Here is a 21744-nt window from a genome sequence, read left to right as displayed (position 1 = left end):
TGGAATTAAATATGGTACTCATGTATTGTCTGGTTTCATGATAAAAAATGTTTTTTAAAATGATGTTTTGAATGACTAAATTTAGATTTTTCGCTAAGAAATTTTGGAAGAATAATTGTATATCAAAGACTTGTTTAGTTTTGTTGCTATTATTAATAGTGGAAATTTGGATGAAGAATCTACATCTACCGCTTCGTGACAGGTGCATCATGAAAGGTGTGTTCAATATTGTGTCAAATCATGATAGATCATATATATACATGGTCATATATATATATTATTTGGGGATGCACGATATTGGAAAAAAATGACATTTTTTTAAAACTTGCGTTATATATTATTGCGATCTGCGATAGTACAGGATCAGTGTTGGAAAAGTTCATTTTCTGTCAATTACTTTAAAGTTCACAATTCCAAACATGAACTAGGTCAGTTCATAGTTCTAAATTTTTAACTCAGTGCAGTCCAAAAATGAACTAGTTCATAGGTTTTTTTTTTTTTTTTTTCAATATCGTCTGTAGCTGACAGGCTATTACTCTCAAAATACTGGCTTTTCATTTCCTCATTGTTGCCACCCATTCAGTCCACACAATCTCAAAAACATGAGGAAAAATGGGTTGCTTTAATGGTGTTTTTTTTAAATGAGGAATTAAAACAAAAACATGACTATAGTCTTTAATGTGCAAAAAAACAAACAAAAAAAACACACAACACAGTATGACAGGAACAATGTTGAAACGGCATTGACAAAGCTCTAGCTGACTATATTAACAAAATAACGTATCTATTCTTATATTACAAAACTAAATGTATTCCATATTATCATAATGTGATCGCACAGCGTTTTAACTAAAGCATTCTGGTACAAATAATAATCATTTGTTTTTACAATTATGTACTGTATTACAAAAGAACACATTTCCTCCCATTTACACAGTGTCTCTGAATGCACCTCGCGCACTCACGCAGCTGTGCGAGTGCCTGCAGTAGTTTCATTCTGAACAGCGAAATATCTATTTGCATATCCGTTTTCCTCCCACATCCCAAAAACATGCATTGAAGACTAAATCGTCCGCAGGTGTGAATGTGAGTGAGTGAGTGAATGGTTGGTTGTTTATACAGAATGTGCCCTGTGATTGGCTGACGACCAATTCAGGGTGTACCCAGCCTCTCTCTCGCTATACACTCACACACACACAACACACATATATATATATATATATATTACTGTACTATATATAGAGAAAATTATCTGCATGTGAGAAACAGTTTACTGTGACAGGTGCATCATGAGAGGTGTAGTTCAAAAGTTGGTGACGAAGCACGATTGACCAGATTGAACGGTGCTTCATGGGAAATGTAGTTAAAATGTGAAAAACGATATGACCAGCCGCTTCCCAAGGTGCATTATGGGAGGTGTAGTTCATAGGTGCATTAAAATAAAGTGTAACAGACAAAATAAGGGCTCAATCGTTAACTGATCGATCATTTCTGATTTATTACAACGAATATGAACCATAAATCAAAGACAAAAAAGCTCAAATGAGACAACTAGCTTGATACTGAAGACATCTTGTTTTTCCATTAGGATTTGTAACGCACATTACATATGAAAACACACATTTTTATCAAAAGATACATAAAACAAGGCTTTAGCACAAAATATCACAGTACAGTGGACCCCGAGCTTATTCGCGGGGATTGGAACCCTGACGCCTGGGTGGCTTCAAATGAAGAATGCAACAGTCTGGTGAAGTCAATGGGTCACTGGCTTGATGCAGTTATTGCAAATAAGGGTTATGCCACCAAATATTCACTGTTATTCACTTTAATTCCATTCAATAATGTCTGTTCCAATATTTTTGCTCACTTGAAAAGTGGGTGGCTTCAAACAAAAGGTGCTCTGTCTTGAGTTGTTTGACACATCTAGATGTAAATACCATGAAATGAACGCTGGAACTCTGAACTTTTGTCTCAAATGTCTTCAGTGTACAACAAAAACAAAGGAATTGACCTTGCCGTTCCAATACATTTGGTATACACACACACACACCCATATTATATATACATATAAAAATAAAACAACTTGCGAGGGTCCAGTGTATATCTTATTTTAAACATTTGAAACAGACCTGATGTTAGCATATTATTGATTTTCCTTTTTAGTGCATACAACCTCATTCATGACAGTTCAAACGCACATACACGGCATTTATCCACCATTTAAAGGGCCAGTACAGCCAAAAGCTGAGAATAAAGCACAGAACAAGAATATAAAATATTACATGTACAACCCCAATTCCAATGAAGTTGGGACGTTGTGTTGTGTAAATAAAAACAGAATACAATGATTTCCAAATCATGTTCAACCTATATTTAATAGAATACACTACAAATACAAGATATTTAATGTTCAAACTGATAAACCTGATTGTTTTTAGCAAATAATCATCCATCCATCCATTATCTGAGCCGCTTCTCCTCACTAGGGTCGCGGGCATGCTGGAGCCTATCCCAGATGTCATCGGGCAGGAGGCGTGGTACACCCTGAACTGCTTGCCAGCCAATCGCAGGGCACATAGAAACAAACAACCATTCGCACTCACAGTCATGCCTACGGGCAATTTAGAGTCTCCAATTAATGCATGTTTTTGGGATGTGGGAGGAAACCGGAGTGCACGGAGAAAACCCACGCAGGCACGGGGAGAACATGCAAACTCCACACAGGCGGGGACGGGCATTGAACCCCGCACCTCAGAACTGTGAGGCTGACGCTCTAACCAGTCGGCCACCGTGCCGCCCAAATAGTCATTAACTTGGAATTTTATGGCTGCAACACGTTCCAAAAAAGCTGGGACAGGTGGCAAAAAAGACTGAGAAAGTTGAGGAATGCTCATCAAACACCTGTTTGGAACATCCCACAGGTGAACAGGCTAATTAGGAACAGGTGGGTGCCATGATTGGGTATAAAAGGAGCTTACCTGCACAGTCATTCACAAGCAAAGATGGGGTGAGCTACATCTCTTTGTGAACAAGTGCGTGAGAAAATAGTCTAACAGTTTAAGGACAATGTTCCTCAACGTACAATTGCAAGGAATTTAGGGATTTCATCATCTACGGTACATATCATCATCAAAAGGTTCAGAGATTCTGTAGAAATCACTGCATGTAAGCGGGAAGGCTGAAAACCAACACTGAATGCCTGTGACCTTCGATCCCTTAGGCGGCACTGCATCAAAAAGTGATGCAAAGTGGAAAAGTGTTCTGTGGTTCGACGAGTCCACATTTCAAATTGTTTTTGGAAATTGTGGACATCGTGTCCCCCGGGCCAAAGAGGAAAATAACAAAATACAGTAAATGCAGTTCGGTGCTACATCCGTAAGTGCAACTTGAAACTCTACTATGCAAAGCAGAAGCCATTTATCAACAACAGCCAGAAACGCCGCCGGCTTCTCTGAGCCCGAGCTCATCATCCGTTAGTCCTAATGGCATGGGTAGCTTACACATCTGCGAAGGCACCATTAACGCTGAAAGGTACATACAGGTTTTGGAGAAACATATGCTGCCATCCAAGCAACGTCTTTTTCATGGACGCCCCTGCCTATTTCAGCAAGACAATGCCAAACCACATTCTGCACGTGTTACAACAGCGTGGCTTCGTAGTAAAAGAGTGCTGGTACTAGACTGGCCTGCCTGCAGTCCAGACCTGTCTCCTATTGAAAATGTGTGGCGCATTATGAAGCGTAAAATACGACGACGGAGACCCCGGACTGCTGAACAGCTGAAGCTGTACGTCAAGAAAGAATGGGAAAGAATTATTGAAACGTTTATTGAATGTTATTAAAAGAAAAGGTGATGTAACACAGTGGTAAACATGACCCCGTCCCAACTTTTTTGGGACATGTTGCAGCCATAAAATTCTAAGTTAATGATTATTTGCTAAAAACAAAAAAACAGTTTGTTGTTCAGTTTGACCATTAAATATCTTGTCTTTGTAGTGTATTCTATTAAATATAGGTCGAACGTGATTTGCAAATCATTGTATTCTGTTTTTATTTATGTTTAACACAACGTCCCAACTTCATTGGAATTGGGGTTGTAAATACTGCAATGTACGCAAACACACCATGTAAACTTCAAGAGCGGACATTTTCCGCCGGGGTCCACTTCATACCGTCAACAACACTCTTGAGGCTCGGATTCGGCGGTGACAGAAGTCGGATATAAAGGAAATCTGGCCAGCTATCTGCATGGGCACCATGTTGTTACCCAGCAGCATGAATAAACCTCATGATTGCACTCTGTTAGCTCATCCCTACCAGTATTAAAAAAAAAAAAAAAAAAAACTTCAAGGAACTTCATTGTGTTTAATACTGCATAATGATAACTCAATATGCAATTACATATTGAATACATGCCTTTTTATACTGCTTTCCTCTGCTATACTTGGTTTGAATAAACCTTATTGACACATTATCACAGCCAACATGGAAGTACGTTCAGTAGGGGTTAAGCTGCTATGCGGAAGGTCACGTGATTAAACCCGGAAAACAGGTTGGCGGACTTCCTGTGTATGCTGCCAAAACTACGGTTTAATGACATGATAGTTTGAAGTCGAACAAAGCCACCGCCGCTAACCGTACGCCTATGAGGGAGAAATGGAGACCCTGGGTAACAACATGGTGCCCATAAACCATGTGATGGCGATTTAACCAATGACAGAGCAGTGCAGTGAGTTCACAGCGAATGTCCAGAGTTTCTTTATATACGACTTTGGGCGTCACCATGAGTGCAAGGGCTTGTGGGTAAAAACAAAACAAAACCTGTCAGTCGGCGTAGTGCATGATGGCCTCCACGTAGTTCCCGGGGAAGAGTCCAGTGGTGTCGTTCATGACGCCCTCGAACCAGCCGTCCTCATTCTTCTTCAGCACGTAGATGATGGCGCCCTCCTGGAAAGACAGCTCGTCCTCCTTGTCGGCCGTGTAGTCGTAGATGGCCACCACTAGGGGGGCCACATACCATAGTTTAGTCTTTCATGCAGAAAAGAGGCCTTAAGAAAGTACTCCGTGAAAAAAAACTACTCAAGCATTAAGTAATTGGTGAATAAGTGATTTATTTTTTTTTCTAAATCAGAGCATGAACATAAAAAATAAAATAAAAATATGAATATGGAAATTCAGATATTGCTGAACAACCACTTCATCTAAAACATCAAATCTTTATAAAATAACAAATGATGAATAAAGTCCATCCATCCATCCATTATCTGAGCCGCTTCTCCTCACTTGGGTCGCGGGCGTGCTGGAGCCTATCCCAGCTGTCATCGGGCAGGAGGCGGGGTACACCCTGAACTGGTTGCCAGCCAATCGCAGGGCACATAGAAACAAACAACCATTCGCACTCACAGTCATGCCTACGGCCAATTTAGAGTCTCCAATTAATGCATGTTTTTGGGATGTGGGAGGAAACCGGAGTGCCCGGAGAAAACCCACGCAGGCACGGGGAGAACATGCAAACTCCACACAGGCGGGGACAGGGATTGAACCCCACACCTCAGAACTGTGAGGCTGACGCTCTAACCAGTCGGCCACCGTGTGAATAAAGTCTTTATAAAAACAAATTAAGGCAAATTTAGCTCCAAGAAATGGTTTCATGGTATTTTTGTTTCCACTTGTCAAACAGCACAATAGGCCCGTTAGAAAAACAGCAACAAGGCGGCAGTGGATATAAAAAATCTGCACACCCCTGTTCTGTTCAAATGCCAGGTTTTTCTTGATGTACAAGAATTTAGATCAAGATAAATAATTTTAAAACTTTTTCCACCATTTATGTGATCTACAAGTTGTATAACCTATGTTATTTATTTTTAATCTTTTTGAGAAAGGTCTTGCATGTGATTGTCTTGGACTCGATGTTTAACATGCCGTCTTCTTGTCCAGGTCACCATTGCAAGAGGGGTGTTCTGTTTTAACTGCTCTTTTACCTGGTTAAATAAAAGTTTAAATACAATAAATACAAATAAATATAACTGGGACGTGGCTGTGTTCAGGAGTAACCATCCATCCATCCATCCATCCATTTTCTGTCCCGCTTATCCTCACTAGGGTCGTGGGCGTGCTGGAGCCTCTCCCAGCTGTCTTCGGGCGGGAGGCGGGGTACTCCCTGAACCGGTTGCCAGCCAATCGCAGGGCACATAGAAACAAACCACCATTCGCACTCACATTCACACTTACTGGCAATTTAAAGTCTTCCATCAACCTACCATGCATGTTTTTGGGATGTTGGGGGAAACCGGAGTACACGGAGAAAACCCACGCAGGCACGGGGAGAACATGTAAACTGTGAGGCGGATGTGCTAACCAGTCGTCCGCCGTGGCGCCTTTGCCAAACCGATCAGAAGCACATTTTTGCCGTGCATACCGTCGTTCGGAACAGAACCGAGAAAAGCTCTGTCTGCGCATGCTTCGTCTCGTCATAAATAAGTTTTTTTAAATAAACAATTCCGACAACTGTGCTGAATAGACGACGGATTTCCATTTTAATAAATGACGTGACGTTCACTACGTAGTGCGCATGCCACGCGGCTGTTCCTGTTAAATGCCGTGCACATCTATATACCCGTTTGGAATCGATCACATCACATGGAAACAGTAGACCAGAGTCTTCAACCGGAATGATTTCAATCAGAGAATGACAAAAACGTCTCCGTGTAAACCCGGCTACCATGTGGTTCGTCCGCTGAAGATGAGCCCTTCACGTTCGCTAGCGGCTAATGACGCAGCCGTCCAACTCTGTCGGCTCACCGTGTAATCCGCACGCCGGCTCACCGCAACAATGACAATTTATCGAATCCGGAAAAACCTTCGCATCCAAGTCGATGTAGTAATTATTGTGACAGGCCTAACTAAACATGTCACATACATAACGTCACATGTTGATCACTGACGGCCGGCGAGTGCGTGTCTGTACACATCAGAGTAAAGAATCATTTACTATTAACAAGCAATGCCCGATAGAACTTCTCTGAATATTCGGTTGAATTGACTCGGAGGTTACTTTTTATTCATACTTCTAGAATGAGGGTGACAATGTTGACTCAGCAATTTTCCGCTTTTGCATGTAGTGTCAGAGCCAGAACAAAAGGGGGGCAATGACTCTTTGAAAGGGTATTCTGCAATGTCAGGGCAGGGGTGTAAAACTTGTGTGAAAGGGTATTCCACAAAAGGGGTGTGAAGTGTCTCTGTTACCCCCATTACTTTTAACACAACGTTGTCCCGCCATTGTGGAATACCCTTCCACAACCTCTACCTCTCGAGGCGGGAAATTGCCAGGTCGACTTCGTACTCCATTGCTGTCAACACAGCAATAATCTTGTTGCCTCCGCCAAGCACAAATGTGTCAAATGGTGTAAAAATCTCTGTGCACTCTCATGATGCTAAGCTAACATATAATACCTTTCTCCATGTAGTTTGCGGGGGCCCAGGGAGGGTCTTCCTCGGCGTACGGGTCGTCATACTCCACCACGGACGAGTCCTCCTCGCCCAGATGGGCGCAGTCTCCCCGAAACCCAGCGGGCGCGGTCTGGTCGGTGGTGGGCCGGAGGGGCGGCGGTGGCGCGTCTGAGACCGGAAGCCAGACGGCAGCTCAGTTAGCTTAGACGTGATTGGATGATGAGAACGACGGGTGAAGTCATGAACTCACTTGATTCTTGGAGGCGAGCCGCGAAGCCCACGAGAGGGAGCTGAGGGGGGAACTGGATGAGGGACGGCGGCGGAGAAGCTGCAAAAATCAAAAGGCCACGTTATTGCTTTTAGTCCTCTTTTCTCGCAGTCTGTCCCCTCTCAAAGTAAGCACCAGAAGGTGGTCCTATTGCTTTTTTTCTACATCAAGTTGTTGCTTTTTGTTGTCTCTCTTCTCTCTATCAAGTGCCAGAAGTAGTTTTGTAGCTTTTTGTTGTCTATACCCTTTCAATTTTAGTACCCAAAAGTGTAATTGCTTTTTGTTGTCTCACTCCTATGTGTTTGCCTTTAGTATAAATTTTTTTTAATTTTTGTTGTCAATTTAAGTACCAGGAGATATAATTGCTTTTTGTTTTCTAGAAGTACGAGAAGTCACTCTCCCCCTTTTCAAACTACATACGAGGAGGTGTCATTATTGATATTGTTGTCTTTTTTCTCTTGGTCTGTCCTCTCTCAAGTACCAGAATGTGTTTTATGTCGTCTTCTTTTTTTGTCATCAGCCCACTTCCAAATGTTGCTGTCGTCGTCTTTGGTTGTTGCTTTTTGTTGTCTCTTTACTCTCTGCCCGTCCCCTCTCAACGAACCCCTCTCCATTAGCGCGCACGTGACACGCATGCCGATGTCACGTGGGAACGTTATTTTCCCAGCACGTACCCGGGCTTTGGTTGTTGTAGCAGGGCCCGCCGTTGACCTGGTGGCTCTGTGTGACGATTGGCTGCCCGGTGACAGAGGGCGGGCGGCGGTAGGGCAGGGAGCCGCCCACTTGCGGTGTTTGCTGGCGGGGCTGAGGGCGATTCATGCTGAAGAATTGAGGTACCGCCCCACCTGATGAACGCACACACACGCATTTTGCATCACTTTTCAATACGGCTGAGAGGAAGCAGACAGGAAGTAGAAGAGTAGAAATGATTAGCACATCTGCCTCACAGTTCTGGGGACCGAGGTTAAATGCCCGGCCCCGCCTGTGTGGAGTTTGCATGTTCTCCCCGTGCCTGTGTGGTTTTTTTCCGGGCACTCCGGTTTCCTCCCACATCCCAAAAACATGCATGGTAAGTTGATTGAAGACTTTAAATTGTCCGTAGGTGTGAATGTGAGTGCGAATGGTTGTTTGTTTCTATGTGCCCTGCGATTGGCTGGCGACCAGTTCAGGGTGTACCCCGCCTCCTGCCCGATGACAGCTGGGATAGGCTCCAGCACGGCCGTGACCCTAGTGAGTGTGAGCGGTACAGAAAATGGGTGGATGACAGTTATTTATTATTGGCAGTTATTATCCATCAAAAGGTCATAATTGTTTCAAAGAAAAACAATATGCTAAATAGTTTTCAAACTTTTAATGCCAAAATGTCTTGACTATAAGGTGTCCAAAATGAAGTTTCTTGATTTGCAACATGTTTCCTGAAGATGCCGATTATATTTTGGGATGGATAGGATTGTTCTCCTATTGCTTAATATGCCCCCCCCCCCCCCAAAAAAAACACAAATGCATCTTAGTGTCTTATTTATTTATTTTTTTGCTTCTTTTACAAACAATCCTTCTTTGTCACTCGAGCGGTCTTTACCGTTAATGCCACTGGAGAGATTATGTTGTTGCAATGCACCAGCGGAAGCGCCAGGATAAGGCAGCCATTTTGCATTCCCACAATAGCAGACAGCACAATAAATGTTATTTCTGAGATATGAATGAATATGTATGGATTTGTGAAAGGTTTGCAACCACTGTTCTGTTTATGTCTTTACCGTTATGCACTTTTGTGTTTACCGTTATTGAAGAAGTGTATTTCAGTGGGCCAACACCACTTGTGCTTTGTCAATAAAGATTTCCTTTACTATTGTTAAATATATTTTAGAAGTTATCATTTATTTGCTTAGCTTGCATTAGTATTATGGACGATTTTAGAAAGGAAGATGTCTCGCCTTCAAAAAGATGACTCAGCATCATCCGATGGAAGGGCGCCTGGACCAAGGACGTGATCGGATGTGGTCGGGGACGTGACAGGTGTTGGTCCAATGTTTTGTGTTGTGTCTTATTGCTTAGAACATTATGACTTGTAAATCCCTCCTATTTTCAAATATTTTGTGTTGTGTCTTATTGCTTAGAACATTATGACTTGTAAATCCCTCCTATTTCAAATAAATGCAGGAGCGACGGGAGAGATTGTTTTGAGCGTGTTGAGAGGATGTGAACTGAATAATCTCCCATACGCCCTCCTCATGAGAAATAAAAACCAGCGTCTTCATTCCTTTTGTGCATTTTTATTGGTGTTGGGTGAGATAAATCCAACAACTATGAACAGCGGGATTAAAAAAATTGCCAAATTCAATTATTATTTTTTTTGTAAACAAATGTCTTTATCATTATTGATCAAATTATATGAAAATGACCCATAAACTCACCTTCCTCGGGGGACAAGTAGGAGGATGGGGGAGGTGGTGGAGGATGGACGCAGGGGGTGCCAGGATTCTCATTGGGCTCGGATGGCGGGGACGGGGCGGCGTGCGGCAAGGGCGGAGGCGGCGGCAGCGTTAGGGTGACGGACGAGGAAGAGGAGGACGAGGAGGAGAAAGAGTAGGTCGGAGAAGAGTTGGGGGCGCTGGAGGACGAGCTTTGGGGTCCGGCGCTCGGAGAAACTTCAGGGAGAACATTGGGAAGGGCCAGTGAGCAAAGGAGTAACTCTTTTGCAATTATTTGGCTTTTGTGAACTTTTAACACAACACGGCGCGAGAAATGAGTGTTGGTTGTTTCCCTATTTGCCATTCGCTACTTGGGGAATTAACCTGTTTAACCCAGATTTCTTTTGGTAAACTATCCTCTGTTATTTGCCAGGAAACTTGCCTATTCACTGCTTTTGTGCTCTTTCTAAAACTGTTTAAGATGTGACAAGATGGCGCGAAAGCCGTGTAATAGAAACGCAGTGCTTTGCTATCTTGTGGGATCTAAGGGCATTTGGGGTGGGGCCCCGAAATACGAGTCGGCATTCGGATGATTTTTTGCTTTAACTTACAGGCAAAATTTTGAGATATGACCACTGCATGAACTCAAACAACGTCACAACAGGCAGTCGTTTGGGAGTTTGCGAACAACTGTTAAAAAATAAAAAGTCTTCGTCCGTTTAATGCCACTCCCAGCTGAAGTTTAGTGTCAAAGTAAACATAAAGAGAATTATGTATATTTAAAACAATCACATAGCTTTAATAGGGCAGTTAGCCTAATGCTAACAAACAATGCAAAACGCCATAGACGGGCTAATGAATAGCATCGATGAGTAACCCTTAAAGCAATAGATATTTGAAGACAAATGGTGACGAAACACATGTAGACAGACAATATAACAATACTTAGGCATATATTCTTTATCCTCTGTGAAGAACGACTAATATTACTGCGGCTTACTGAGGAGTTTTGACCGACTGTATCCGGTCAAAATCGGTACTTTATATGTTTTTATACAATATTATACAGAGCTATTTTGCATATTAAAAAAAAAAAAAATGTTTGTTGGTTATTGGAGAGGTGGAAAAAAATTAATAGCATTTCTATTCATTTTAATAGGGAAAGATGGTTTGAGATATGAACGTATGGATGAGTAACAAGCGTGGTCACAGAACGAATTCAACTCAGATTTCAAGGCATCACTGTGTCACCCTGTCTGTGTGTGTGTGTGTGTGTGTGTGGGGGGGTATCAATTGCTTGCGTTACCCGGGAAGACGGCGGGAGGGGACGGCGTTGCCACGGCGATGGGCACGGCGGTGGTCCCGCTGCCGCTGGTCTCTCTGCTGCTGCTGCTGCTCTGGTGACTCCCTCCGCTACTGCCACTTTTAAACAGACAATTATTGTTTAGTCATTAAAATAAAGATAAAATATTTTTATTTTACAAACGAAAGAAGCATACAGCAGCGGCACTGACGGAGACGAAGAAAAATGTTAGCGACAAGCATTACAAACAGCAATGACAAAATGTGAGAATGGGATTTGTTGACGGCTCAGGGAGGGAGCGTTGCCAAGCGCTGTGATTGGCTAAAGACGTAGAAGTGGGACTCCTAGGTGGCCACAGCGGGCGTGCGGTCGAGGCTGACCTGTCCGTGCGAGGTCGCCTCTTGGTGGCAGGGCTGCAGGAATAGCGGTTGGGGACCAGCGGAGGCCGCACGGGCTCCAGGCTCCTGTAGGGGGAGCCCTTCCTGTACGTGCACATACACGTTACGTTGGGACAAGAACAGACATTGAAAAATATCCACGTATAGGTGAATCCGTGGGTTCCAAACCACAAGTATCCGGGGGTCCACCGTAATTGAAAAGCTACTTCGTAGTAGCATGGGACTTTCTGCTGTTTAGCTGGGGGCCGGAGCTAACAAACTGTTTCTAACAGCAGTGATAAAGACTTACTTGAAAAACGTTATGTCCATCCTTTGTTCTTTTCCTAACGCTGCTTTTAGTCAGCCGTGCATTGTGAAGCTCTTTATATAAAGATGAAGGAGGTTTTTGAGTGAACTATGCATGATTTCACACCACGAAACAGGAGCTGAGCTCATACACTCAGTTTTCATCGGTGGATACTACTAGCACTACTACTGCTCATACCACTAATAATAACAATAATAATAACTCCTCGACCCATACTGAACTGTAGGACTCAGGACAGATGAGTTGAGAGAGTAAGGGAGCGATATCTGCTGGAAATGTGCGTCTACAGGACTTCAAAGAATAACGCCATTTGTGATGCAGTCCCGGAATCATATGGAACTCAATATGGATATAAAATATTAAACATTTCAGTCAAGTTGCATCGTATACGACGTCTTGAACTTGAACTTTTATTTAGGAGAGTAACGATTAGAAAGTGGAGTGAGCCAAGAGATAAATACAGTATTAGACAAATTAATCTGTCCAGATATTTTCAAGACTGCAGTAATATTACTTTAAGTAATTGAGTAATATTTTTCTCCCACCATTTTAGTCACATATGCAACCAAAATATTATCTCTGGGAGTAACGCCCCTGCAAAATATCAAAGACACGCACAAACCCCAATTTGAAACACTTACCCAGGCTTGAAACCCTAACCCAGGTGTGACACTCTAATTTGAAACACGAATCCTGGCTTCAAACACTAACCCTTGTAAGAAACTCTAACCCTTGCTTGAAACCCATGAAGGGTTAAAACCCTCATTTAAAACCCAAACCCAGACTTGAAACCTTAATTTGAAATCCTAATGCAGACTTCAAAACCTAATTCTAATTCTACCCCTGGCTTGAAACCCTACTTTAAAACAGCAACTCTGTCTTGAAACCATAATACTGTCTCAAAACCCTAAAGGAAACCCTAGTAAAGGCTTGCAAACCCTAATCCGAAAAGCTAACGCCTTGTTTGAAACCCTAACTCAGGATTGTAGAAACTAAATTGAAACCCTCTTCATTATTTAAAACCCTAACCCAGGCTTAAAACTACCTGTGCTCGGCCAATCGGACAACAGTCAGCTGTTAGCAAACTTTTGTGTTCAAATGTCTCATTTTTGCGTCAAAATGTATCTTTTTTTTGGGTTCATTTATTGTGTTTCCATGCAAAAATGTTGGACTTCCGGACAAATACTGCTTAGCAATTTCTGGGGAAATTACGGTTGTTCACAAAAGTGCAACTCACTGAATAAATGTTTGTGACAATACAGTATAGTGTTTTGGGAACAAGGTTTAGCAATTTTGCTCTAAAATCTAACTTTCTGTAAACAAATATAAAATTTTTGGACACTAATATTGAACTTTTGTAGACAAATACAAACTTTTGTGGAAAATAATTTCCGTGACAACAATTTAGCTATTTTGCGCCACAATTCGACACTTTTTTTGTCAACTATTTCTTTTTGTACACAAACCTTACCCTTTTGGAGCCAAATATACTATATCTTTTTTGCGACAATATTTTCAAGATCAACTATAAATTTTGTGACAATCTAGTGTTTTAGGGCCAAGGTTGAGCAATTCTGTGCTAAAACCCAACCATTTGTAGACAACTGTCATTTTTATGCACAAATCTTGCTCTTTTGTGGACAAACTTATATTTCGTGCAAATAGTGTTTTGCAGGAGAGGGTTAGCAAGTTTTTGCCAAAATGTAACTTTTTGTTGTTTACTCTCTCATTTATGTTCACAAATGTTGCACTGTTATGTACAAACATCATTTTTGTAACAATATATAGTAGTTTTGGGGCAAACCATCGCAATTGTGTTTGTAGACAACTACTGCATTTATATGCATACATACAGTACTTTTGTGACCCAATATATAATTTTTGGGGCAAAACGCACTTTTGTGGACAGATATCTCATTTTTGTGATAACATATAGCATTTTAGGGCAAGGTTTAGGAATTTTGTTCCAACCTTCAAAATAAAACATGTTGGGTCTAGGCGACACGGTGGGCGACTGGTTAGAGCGTCAGCCTCACAGTTCTGAGGACCCGGGTCCAATCCCCGGCCCCGCCTGTGTGGAGTTTGCATGTTCTCCCCGTGCCTGCGTGGGTTTTCTCCGGGCACTCCGGTTTCCTCCCACATCCCAAAAACATGCATGAATTGGAGACTCTAAATTGCCCGTAGGCATGACTGTGAGTGCGAATGGTTGTTTGTTCCTATCTGCCCTGCAATTGGCTGGCAACCAGTTCAGGGTGTACCCCGCCTCCTGCCCGATGACAGCTGGGATAGGGTCCAGCACGCCCGCGACCCTAGTGAGGAGAAGCGGCTCAGAAAATGGATGGATGGATGTTGGGTCTAGGGTGACGCAAAAAAAAAAAAAAAAAGCGATTCAATGAGAAAATACGGTAAGGAGGTCCAAGCGAGAGGAGCTGCATCTCAAGTGGGTGCTGACCTACATCATGCCGGCCGGAAGAGCAAGGAGACAGAGGGAACAGCAAGGTTTCATAATGCATGATGTTATTCCTCCCAACACTGTACGTGTGTATACGCCTGTGTGCGTGTCTGACATCATCGCATGTGTGCCGAGTCAAAAGTGTAATTGTTTGGCTTCAGGATACGCGCCCGCATATCCTATTTGTGTGTGTGTGTATGTGTGTCTTTGCTTGCGTGCATCATGGCCATTCAAGCGTGTAAACATGTGGCATCAGGATGCACCACCATCAGTGAATATTCTTCCATTTCCTGATTGGCTCCACACAACAAAGGGGAGCACAATTCAAAATGGTGGCCGGTGATTCAAGTTGGCGGCGACACGTACCCGAAGATGCTGCGGTGTCCTGCAGTGGGGGGGCTGGGTGGGCCGCACCTGCCCACCTTGGCGTGTTCCTGGCCGTTCACCTGTGAGAGAAATACAACAACAATCTTGAGCTTTCATGATGTCATACTTTTGATGATGTAACATGTATTTCAGTGATTATCACTAGTTGCATATGGGCTCCCTCTAGTGGTATGTGAAAGAATGATTCAATTGAATACAAACAGTTCAGTTGTATTTAATTTGTAATCTTGTCTTTATTTTTAATTCGTAACCCTAACCCAGGTTTAAAACCCTAACATTTGTTAGAAATTGTATCCTTGTTTGCAAACTAAGCTTAAGACCAAAATTTGAACCTCTTACATCTGTTTGAAACCCTGACTCTGGGTTGAAACCCCAACTGTAAACCCTAACCCTGGATTAAAACCCTGCTCCTTTTTTGAAACTTTAAGCCCTGTTTGAGACTGTAACATTTGTTTGAAACCCTAACCCACTCTTGAAACAATACTATAAAAGCCTAACTCTTGTTTGAAACCCTCAAAAAAACAAACTGTAAACCCTAACCCTGGACTGAGTCCTTAGTTTGAAACCCTAACACTAATTTGAAACCCTAACCATTTTTCAAAACCTAACTTTGTCTTAAAACTCTAATTACTAACCCTAACCTTTGTTTGAAACTCTTACCCGGGTTTGGAACCTTGATATTTGTTAAAACCCTGACTGACTCTTGAAACCATAATCTGAAACCCTAACCCTGGCATGAAACCCTAATTTGAAAACTGTGCCCGCCACAGGTGCTTTTGACGGCTTAATTTTTTCGGTTGGCTTACCTTCATCCTCAACAAGCACTAAACACGTCAATGAATGCAAGAAAACAAAAAACAAAAAAAAGGAGACAAGGAGGAAGAGGTCAGTGTCACAACATCGGCATTAAGGAAGTCACGTGACAACAACGGTCATTGGCCCCACCTTGACGCCGTGCCCGACGTGGTCCAGCGCGCCGAAGTTGACGGGCTTGCGGATGTAGCGCAGCAGCTTCTCCGGATTGGCCGGCGCCACAATCTTGTGGGCGTGGCCTGCGTTCTTATTGGCAGTCAGCACCCCAATCTCACGCCTCGCCACCTTCTCCTTGTGGATGGCCACCGTCTGTGGGGGACACCACACTAGCCACATAAGACTAAACAGACTTTTGTGGACAAATAGGTCAATTTCATGACAAAATGTTGCACTTTCCTATACAAATATATCATTTTTTATGAAAACGATTCACTTTCATGAAAAAAACATCTGTGACAACCAAACTCTTGTAGTCAACTATTTCATTTTGGTGCGCAAATGTTGAACTATCATGGAAATAAATACCATTTTATGACAATGTTTTACTTTTGTGAATTATTATTATTTTTGTAACAATCCATAGGGTTTTAGGGGGAAAAGTGGCAATTCTGTGCCAAAATGCAATTTTGTAGTCAACTATTTAAATTCTGTGCACAAATGTTATTCCTTAGTTGTCAAATATTTCATGTTTGTGATAATATGTTGCGTTTTTGGGAACAAAACATTTTTGTAATAGGCAACCATTGGATTATTGTGGACTTTTGTGCACAAATATTGGATTTTTGTATCATTGTGGGAAGGCTTTGTACAAGTGTGTGTCTGCGGGAATGTTTCCGTTCATCCCAGTAATGGTCTTGTTCTTTCACACCAAACTTCTCAAAGCACGCCTCTGGAAGACTAAAGGAACGTCTGCCAAGAACCACCATTCAATCTTTGCTAAGATGAACAATAAACAATGATGCATATTATGCGTCTCAAGTTGTGTTGTGAGTAATGGAACACACACACACACACACAAGTGTCCTTTTTAAATGTTGTATAATCGTCCGTTTCAGATTCACTCCGCCTTCATTATCACGTCGCTGTGATGCGCAAATAACGGCGCGCCGTCGGTCTTCTATCGGGCTTGTCAGAAGCAACGGCGTGTGTGCGCGGACGGTGGCAGCTGTTGCGTAGGCGAGCGAGTGTTGCGCGCAGGCAGTGACGCCGCCTCTCACAAAGATGTACCAGTTTCTCATGAAAAGATCATACATTGCCATTCAAACAATCCAAAAACTTAACTTAGGCTACACCATCATACAGCCTTCATCCCTTCCTTCCTTTACTTTCATACATCCTTGTTTCTTTCATTCCCACCATCCAGTCTTTGTTTCCTTCCTTTCTCCATTCATCTTCCTCCACTGTTTTCATACACTCCTTGATTGATTCCTTCCTTCCTTCCTCCATCCATTCTTATTTACAACCTTCCTTCCTTCCTTTTTCCATCGCTGCTTCCTTCCTTGCTTCCTCTCCTTCATACCGTTCTTGACCCATCCATCCTTTGTTTAGTTTCCATTCTTCCTCCTTTCCTTTTCTTCCTTTACTACATCCTTGTCACCTTCCCTCCTTCTATTCATTCCCTTCCTTTCTTTCACACCATCCTTCACTCCTTCCTTCCTAGGTTCCAGCCTCTCTCCCTATCTTCCTTCCATCCTTGCTTACTCCCTAGCTGCCATCATTCCTCCTGATCTTCCTTCCATGCCATCCTTGTCTCCTTCATCCTTTCCTTCCCTTTATGTCTTGTTTCCTTCCTTCCTTTCATTCCACACTTACCTCCTTCCTTAAATCCACATTTCATTCTGTCGTTCTTGCTACCTTTCGTAGATCCTTCCTCCTTTCCTTCCCTTCATACCATCCTTGACAGATTCCTTCCATCCATCCTTTCTTCCTAGTTTCCATCCTTTTCTCCTTCAATCGAGCCTTGACTCCTTCTTCCCTTCCTTTTCTTTCATACCATCCTTCCACCCTTCCTTCCTTTCATACATCTTTGTTTCCGTTCTAGTTTTTGTCCTTATTCCCGTTTTTCTCTCATTGCTTGCTTTATGTACCATCCTTGGCATCCTTACCATCTTCACCATTTTCTATCCTTCCTTCCTAGCTTCCATCCTTCCTCCCAACATTCTTTTGTTCCTTCCTAAATACCATCCTTGACTCCTTTCTTCATTTAATCTTCTATCCTTCCTCCCAACCTTCCTTCCCTAATAATGTTCTTGACTACTTTCTATTCTATCCTTCCTTCCCTAACACCATCTTTAACTCCTTCGTTCATCCATCCATTCTTCTTGCCCATTTTCCATCCCCTCTTCCTTCCTCCCTACCTTCTTTCATTCCTTAATAACACCCTTGACTCCTTCCTTCAATCCATCCTTCCTTCCTTAAACGAAAGTTGATTTGAAAAGTACCTCCAGTCCTTTTGGCTCACCCGGGTCACTACACTCACATATGTGTCCCAATACTATTGCCCATGTTGACTTAATAGTGACGCTATTGTCGTGTTGTCACGTGGGACCTGCGCGATGTGGTTGACGGCGTTCTCCATGCTTCGCAGCTGACACGTGTGAATGTCGAGCATGTGTAGCATGTTGTTGGCCAGCGTGTTGATGAGGTAGGCCACGCTGGCGACAGACTGCGTGGTGTAGCTCTTGGTCTCCTCCAGGGCTCCGTGCTTGTCCCACGCCTGCACAGGAAGTCAGAGGAAGCACACAGGAAGTCAGTCAAAAAACATCATTTCAAGCATAGCTAAGCCACAATCAAATTCATTGTGTGTTCAAGATGACTGCCAGGGTTTTGAGCACAAGTGACAAACATAGTGGCTAGCGGGTTAGCGGGGGATGCTAACATAGATGTCTACATCTTCACTTGGGCTGCAACTAAAACCTGCCACACACTGCGGGGTGCGGTCGAACCCGATTGGACCAGAACATTGCAAAAAAAGGACAGTTTTAAAGAATGTTTTCAAGTTAAACAAGGTCGCTAAACATTCATTCATTCAGTCATTCATCTTCCGTTCCGCTTATCCTCACTAGGGTCATGGGTGTGCTGGAGCCTATCCCAGCTACCCTGAACTGGTCACCAGCCAATCGCAGGGCACATGTAAACAAACAACCATTCGCAGTCTTCAGTTAACGTACTCTGCATGTTTTGGGGATGTGGGAGAATACCGGAGTACCTGGAGAAACCCATGCAGACACGGGGAGAAAATGCAAACTCCACACAGGCGGGGCCGCGATTTGAACCCCAGTCCTCAGAAAGGCCACCATCATGCCGCCGGTCTCTAAACAATGAATGAATTATCAAAACAGTTGTCAATTAATTAAGGCCTCGATTACCGGTGGTTGTCGATTAATTGTGGCACCTCTAAACAGCACCGTCATACGAGCTTGCATTCATGTTAATCGTGTTCAAGATGGCTGACTGACACAAACACTACATTTTGAACACAAGTACGATGGTTAGCGAGCTATCAGCTTGCATGAGACGCAAACATAGCAAGTCGTTATTTTCAATCAAATGTCATTTTCATATATTCTTGCGCTTCGTTTGGCATTAATCAGTACCCAAGAAGTCGCTCTTAGTTTCAAAAAGGTTGGTAAAAACACACTCCCTCTCATGTGATATTGCTTTATTGTTGTTTATTTGGTTTCGTTTCATCCTTAAACAACAACAAATAAACAATAATAATCAGTTAATAAATAGTAATCATGTAAAAAATATTTTGCAATAAACTTTAATGCAAAATACATCTTTATCCAATCATTCAGTTAATCGATGGACGGATCAATAGAATAATCAATTCTAAAAATATTATCGAATTATCTATTCTAAAAATATTTGATAGTGACAACCCTAATCACAAGTAACTATTTTAATGAGTTAGCGAGCTTGTTACTAGCACAAGAAGCTTCTTCTCTGTGTCTCTCTCACTTATAACGAAGGTGATGTTTTGGTCGGACTTCAGTAAGGGCTAACGACTCGTGACGACTTGTATCTTTTGCTCTCTTTGCAAAGATTCCTTTTTTTTCTTGTAATAGAAGCCCACAAAGACAAGATTGCTTCCTTACTTATTCTGTCAGAAAAGATTTGCCAAATCACAGTCTGCGTCTTTCACTCTTTGCTCCTTGAGACATGGGGGCATACCATCTGTGTGACTACATTTATTGTGTGTAAGCTGAGCACTTACATGCAAATGACGTGTGTGTAACGCGTGTCTTCGTGTGTATATGTGTGTGTGTGTGTGTGTGTAAGTGGGACTACAGTGATGTAGGTCAGCGCAAACTCATTCATGCCAGAGGTTGATGTGAAACGCACTGACACACGCACACACACTCGCACGCATACATGCACACTTCTATGGGGGGGGGACTGTATTTGTTGAAATGCAATTCTGTAATACTCCGACACAAGATTTATGTCAAGTGTCAAGGACTATATCGACAAATATAAAATGGATGCTCAGAACATTGTGGAGCGACCACTAGTCAAGAGTCTTCAGGAACGTTCATTAAAGTAGCAATCTCACAAGTTTTCCCAGATATTTCTTTTGGACATCCTCGCCAGACGCCAAAATAGTAACACACAGGTACTAGGATCAGTCATTTTAGGGTGATCATAAATTTGTAAACGGTAACACGCTACTTAAAAAAGTGGTCATATTCGACTAGAGCAGTGATTTCCAACCTTTATGGAGCCAAGGCACATATTTTGCAATTGAAAAATCTCACGGCACACCAACAAACTAAAATGTCACAAAAAGTGGATACATTAATTACTGTATGTACTTCCTGCCACCTAATAGAAGACCATTCATTTGTTCTGTCTGTCACTTTGCCTCACTGGCATAAATAGATGACTAAAGATATTTATTTTATTTCTTGGAAATAAATTTTTTTTGGAGCAACTAAGTAAAATTTGGTATTTCCCACGGCATAACTGAAGAGCACTAACGGCACACTAATTGGCCCCGGCACACTGGTTGGGAATCATTGGACTAGAGGACCCCCACTCGTAGCTCTCGTCTTGCTCGCAAGCAAAGGCAAAAATATAAAAATAACGAAAAATTCAAAGAATTGGCGGCGGCACGGCGGTCGACTGGTTAGCGCGTCTGCCTCGCAATTCTGAGGATCCGGGTTCAAATCAGGCCTCCCTGTGTGGAGTTTGCATGTTGTCCCCCGTGCCTGTGTGGGTTTTCTCTGGGTACTCCAGTTTCCTCCCACATCGCAAAAACATGTATTGGACGTTGACTGAAGACTGTGAATGTGAGTGCGAATGGTTGTTTGTTTCTATGTGGCGCTGCGATTGTCTGGCGACCAGTTCAGGGTCCTGCCCGCAGTTAGCTGGGATCGCCTCCAGCACGTGTATGGGCACTTGTAAGTCTATGCCCAACTGCACTTTAAAAGTGTTTTAATACGTTTAAGTGTGCTTTAATACGTTGTTGAAAGCAAAAATGATTTTATACGCTCTGCCTATATCGCTTGTTTTCACCTATCGCGGGTGGGTCTGGTACACATCCTCCGCGGTAAACGGGGGTCATACATCACGTCCAGTTAATAATATAATATCATATCCAGGGGAGCGCCTACCTGGACATAGTTGGCCTCGCAGTACTCGGCGACCCTCTCCAGGTTGGGGAAAGTGTCCAGGAGAGCTTTTCTGCCCGCAGGGATCTCCTCGTCCAGCAGCATTTGCAGCTCCGCCATCTTAACATGCTTGGAGCCCGGCGTATTGTGATGCCTTCAAGGACCTTTGGATAAAGCGACGCTGTGACGCAATAGGCGAGTTTTAAAACGAGGAGAGACGGCAATTAACGTGAACAAAACGTTGAATTGTTAAGATAATTGCATTCATAATGGTGGAATTAAATATGACACTTTTTGCAGTATTAAGTCAAACATAGTGAGCTAAAACAAGACATTACT

At 42.7% G+C, this 21744-nt stretch overlaps 1 protein-coding gene across 4 annotated transcripts; it reads right to left on the bottom strand.

Moving 5' to 3' along the window:
* Positions 1-1473: 1473 nt before the first annotated feature.
* LOC133486875 (abl interactor 2-like) lies at positions 1474-21591 on the bottom strand. Of its 4 annotated transcripts, none has more exons than XM_061792654.1 (12): positions 21409-21590; positions 18339-18506; positions 15923-16099; positions 15784-15801; positions 14957-15036; positions 11814-11915; positions 11437-11552; positions 10134-10367; positions 8394-8564; positions 7702-7779; positions 7455-7619; positions 1474-5002 (listed from the first exon to the last, which is right to left on the bottom strand). In XM_061792654.1, the coding sequence occupies exons 1-12, from the start codon at positions 21523-21525 to the stop codon at positions 4827-4829; spliced, it is 1602 nt and encodes a 533-aa protein (XP_061648638.1). In that variant the 5' UTR covers positions 21526-21590; the 3' UTR covers positions 1474-4826. The 4 variants fall into 4 exon arrangements, with proteins under 4 accessions (XP_061648638.1, XP_061648639.1, XP_061648642.1 ...); XM_061792655.1 differs by having other exon boundaries at positions 11437-11546; XM_061792658.1 differs by lacking the exon at positions 10134-10367 and having other exon boundaries at positions 21409-21591.
* Positions 21592-21744: the final 153 nt, after the last annotated feature.

The sequence above is a fragment of the Phyllopteryx taeniolatus genome, chromosome 12, assembly GCF_024500385.1.
Source record: "Phyllopteryx taeniolatus isolate TA_2022b chromosome 12, UOR_Ptae_1.2, whole genome shotgun sequence".
NCBI classification, from domain to species: domain Eukaryota; kingdom Metazoa; phylum Chordata; class Actinopteri; order Syngnathiformes; family Syngnathidae; genus Phyllopteryx; species Phyllopteryx taeniolatus.
Note: the sequence above shows the minus strand (reverse complement) of the source record. Positions and strands in the feature narration are given on the sequence as shown.

What these genes read in the sequence shown, in the direction of transcription:
- LOC133486875 (XM_061792654.1), bottom strand. Translation starts at nt 21,525, where the DNA reads ATGGCGGAGCTGCAAATGCTGCTGGACGAGGAGATCCCTGCGGGCAGA. An exon ending in GCGAGGCCAACTATGTCCAG is followed by an intron (nt 18,507 to 21,408) that starts GTAGGCGCTCCC and finishes CTTCCTGTGCAG; the next exon opens with GCGTGGGACAAGCACGGAGC. An exon ending in CCGTCAACCACATCGCGCAG is followed by an intron (nt 16,100 to 18,338) that starts GTCCCACGTGAC and finishes TGTCCCCCACAG; the next exon opens with ACGGTGGCCATCCACAAGGA.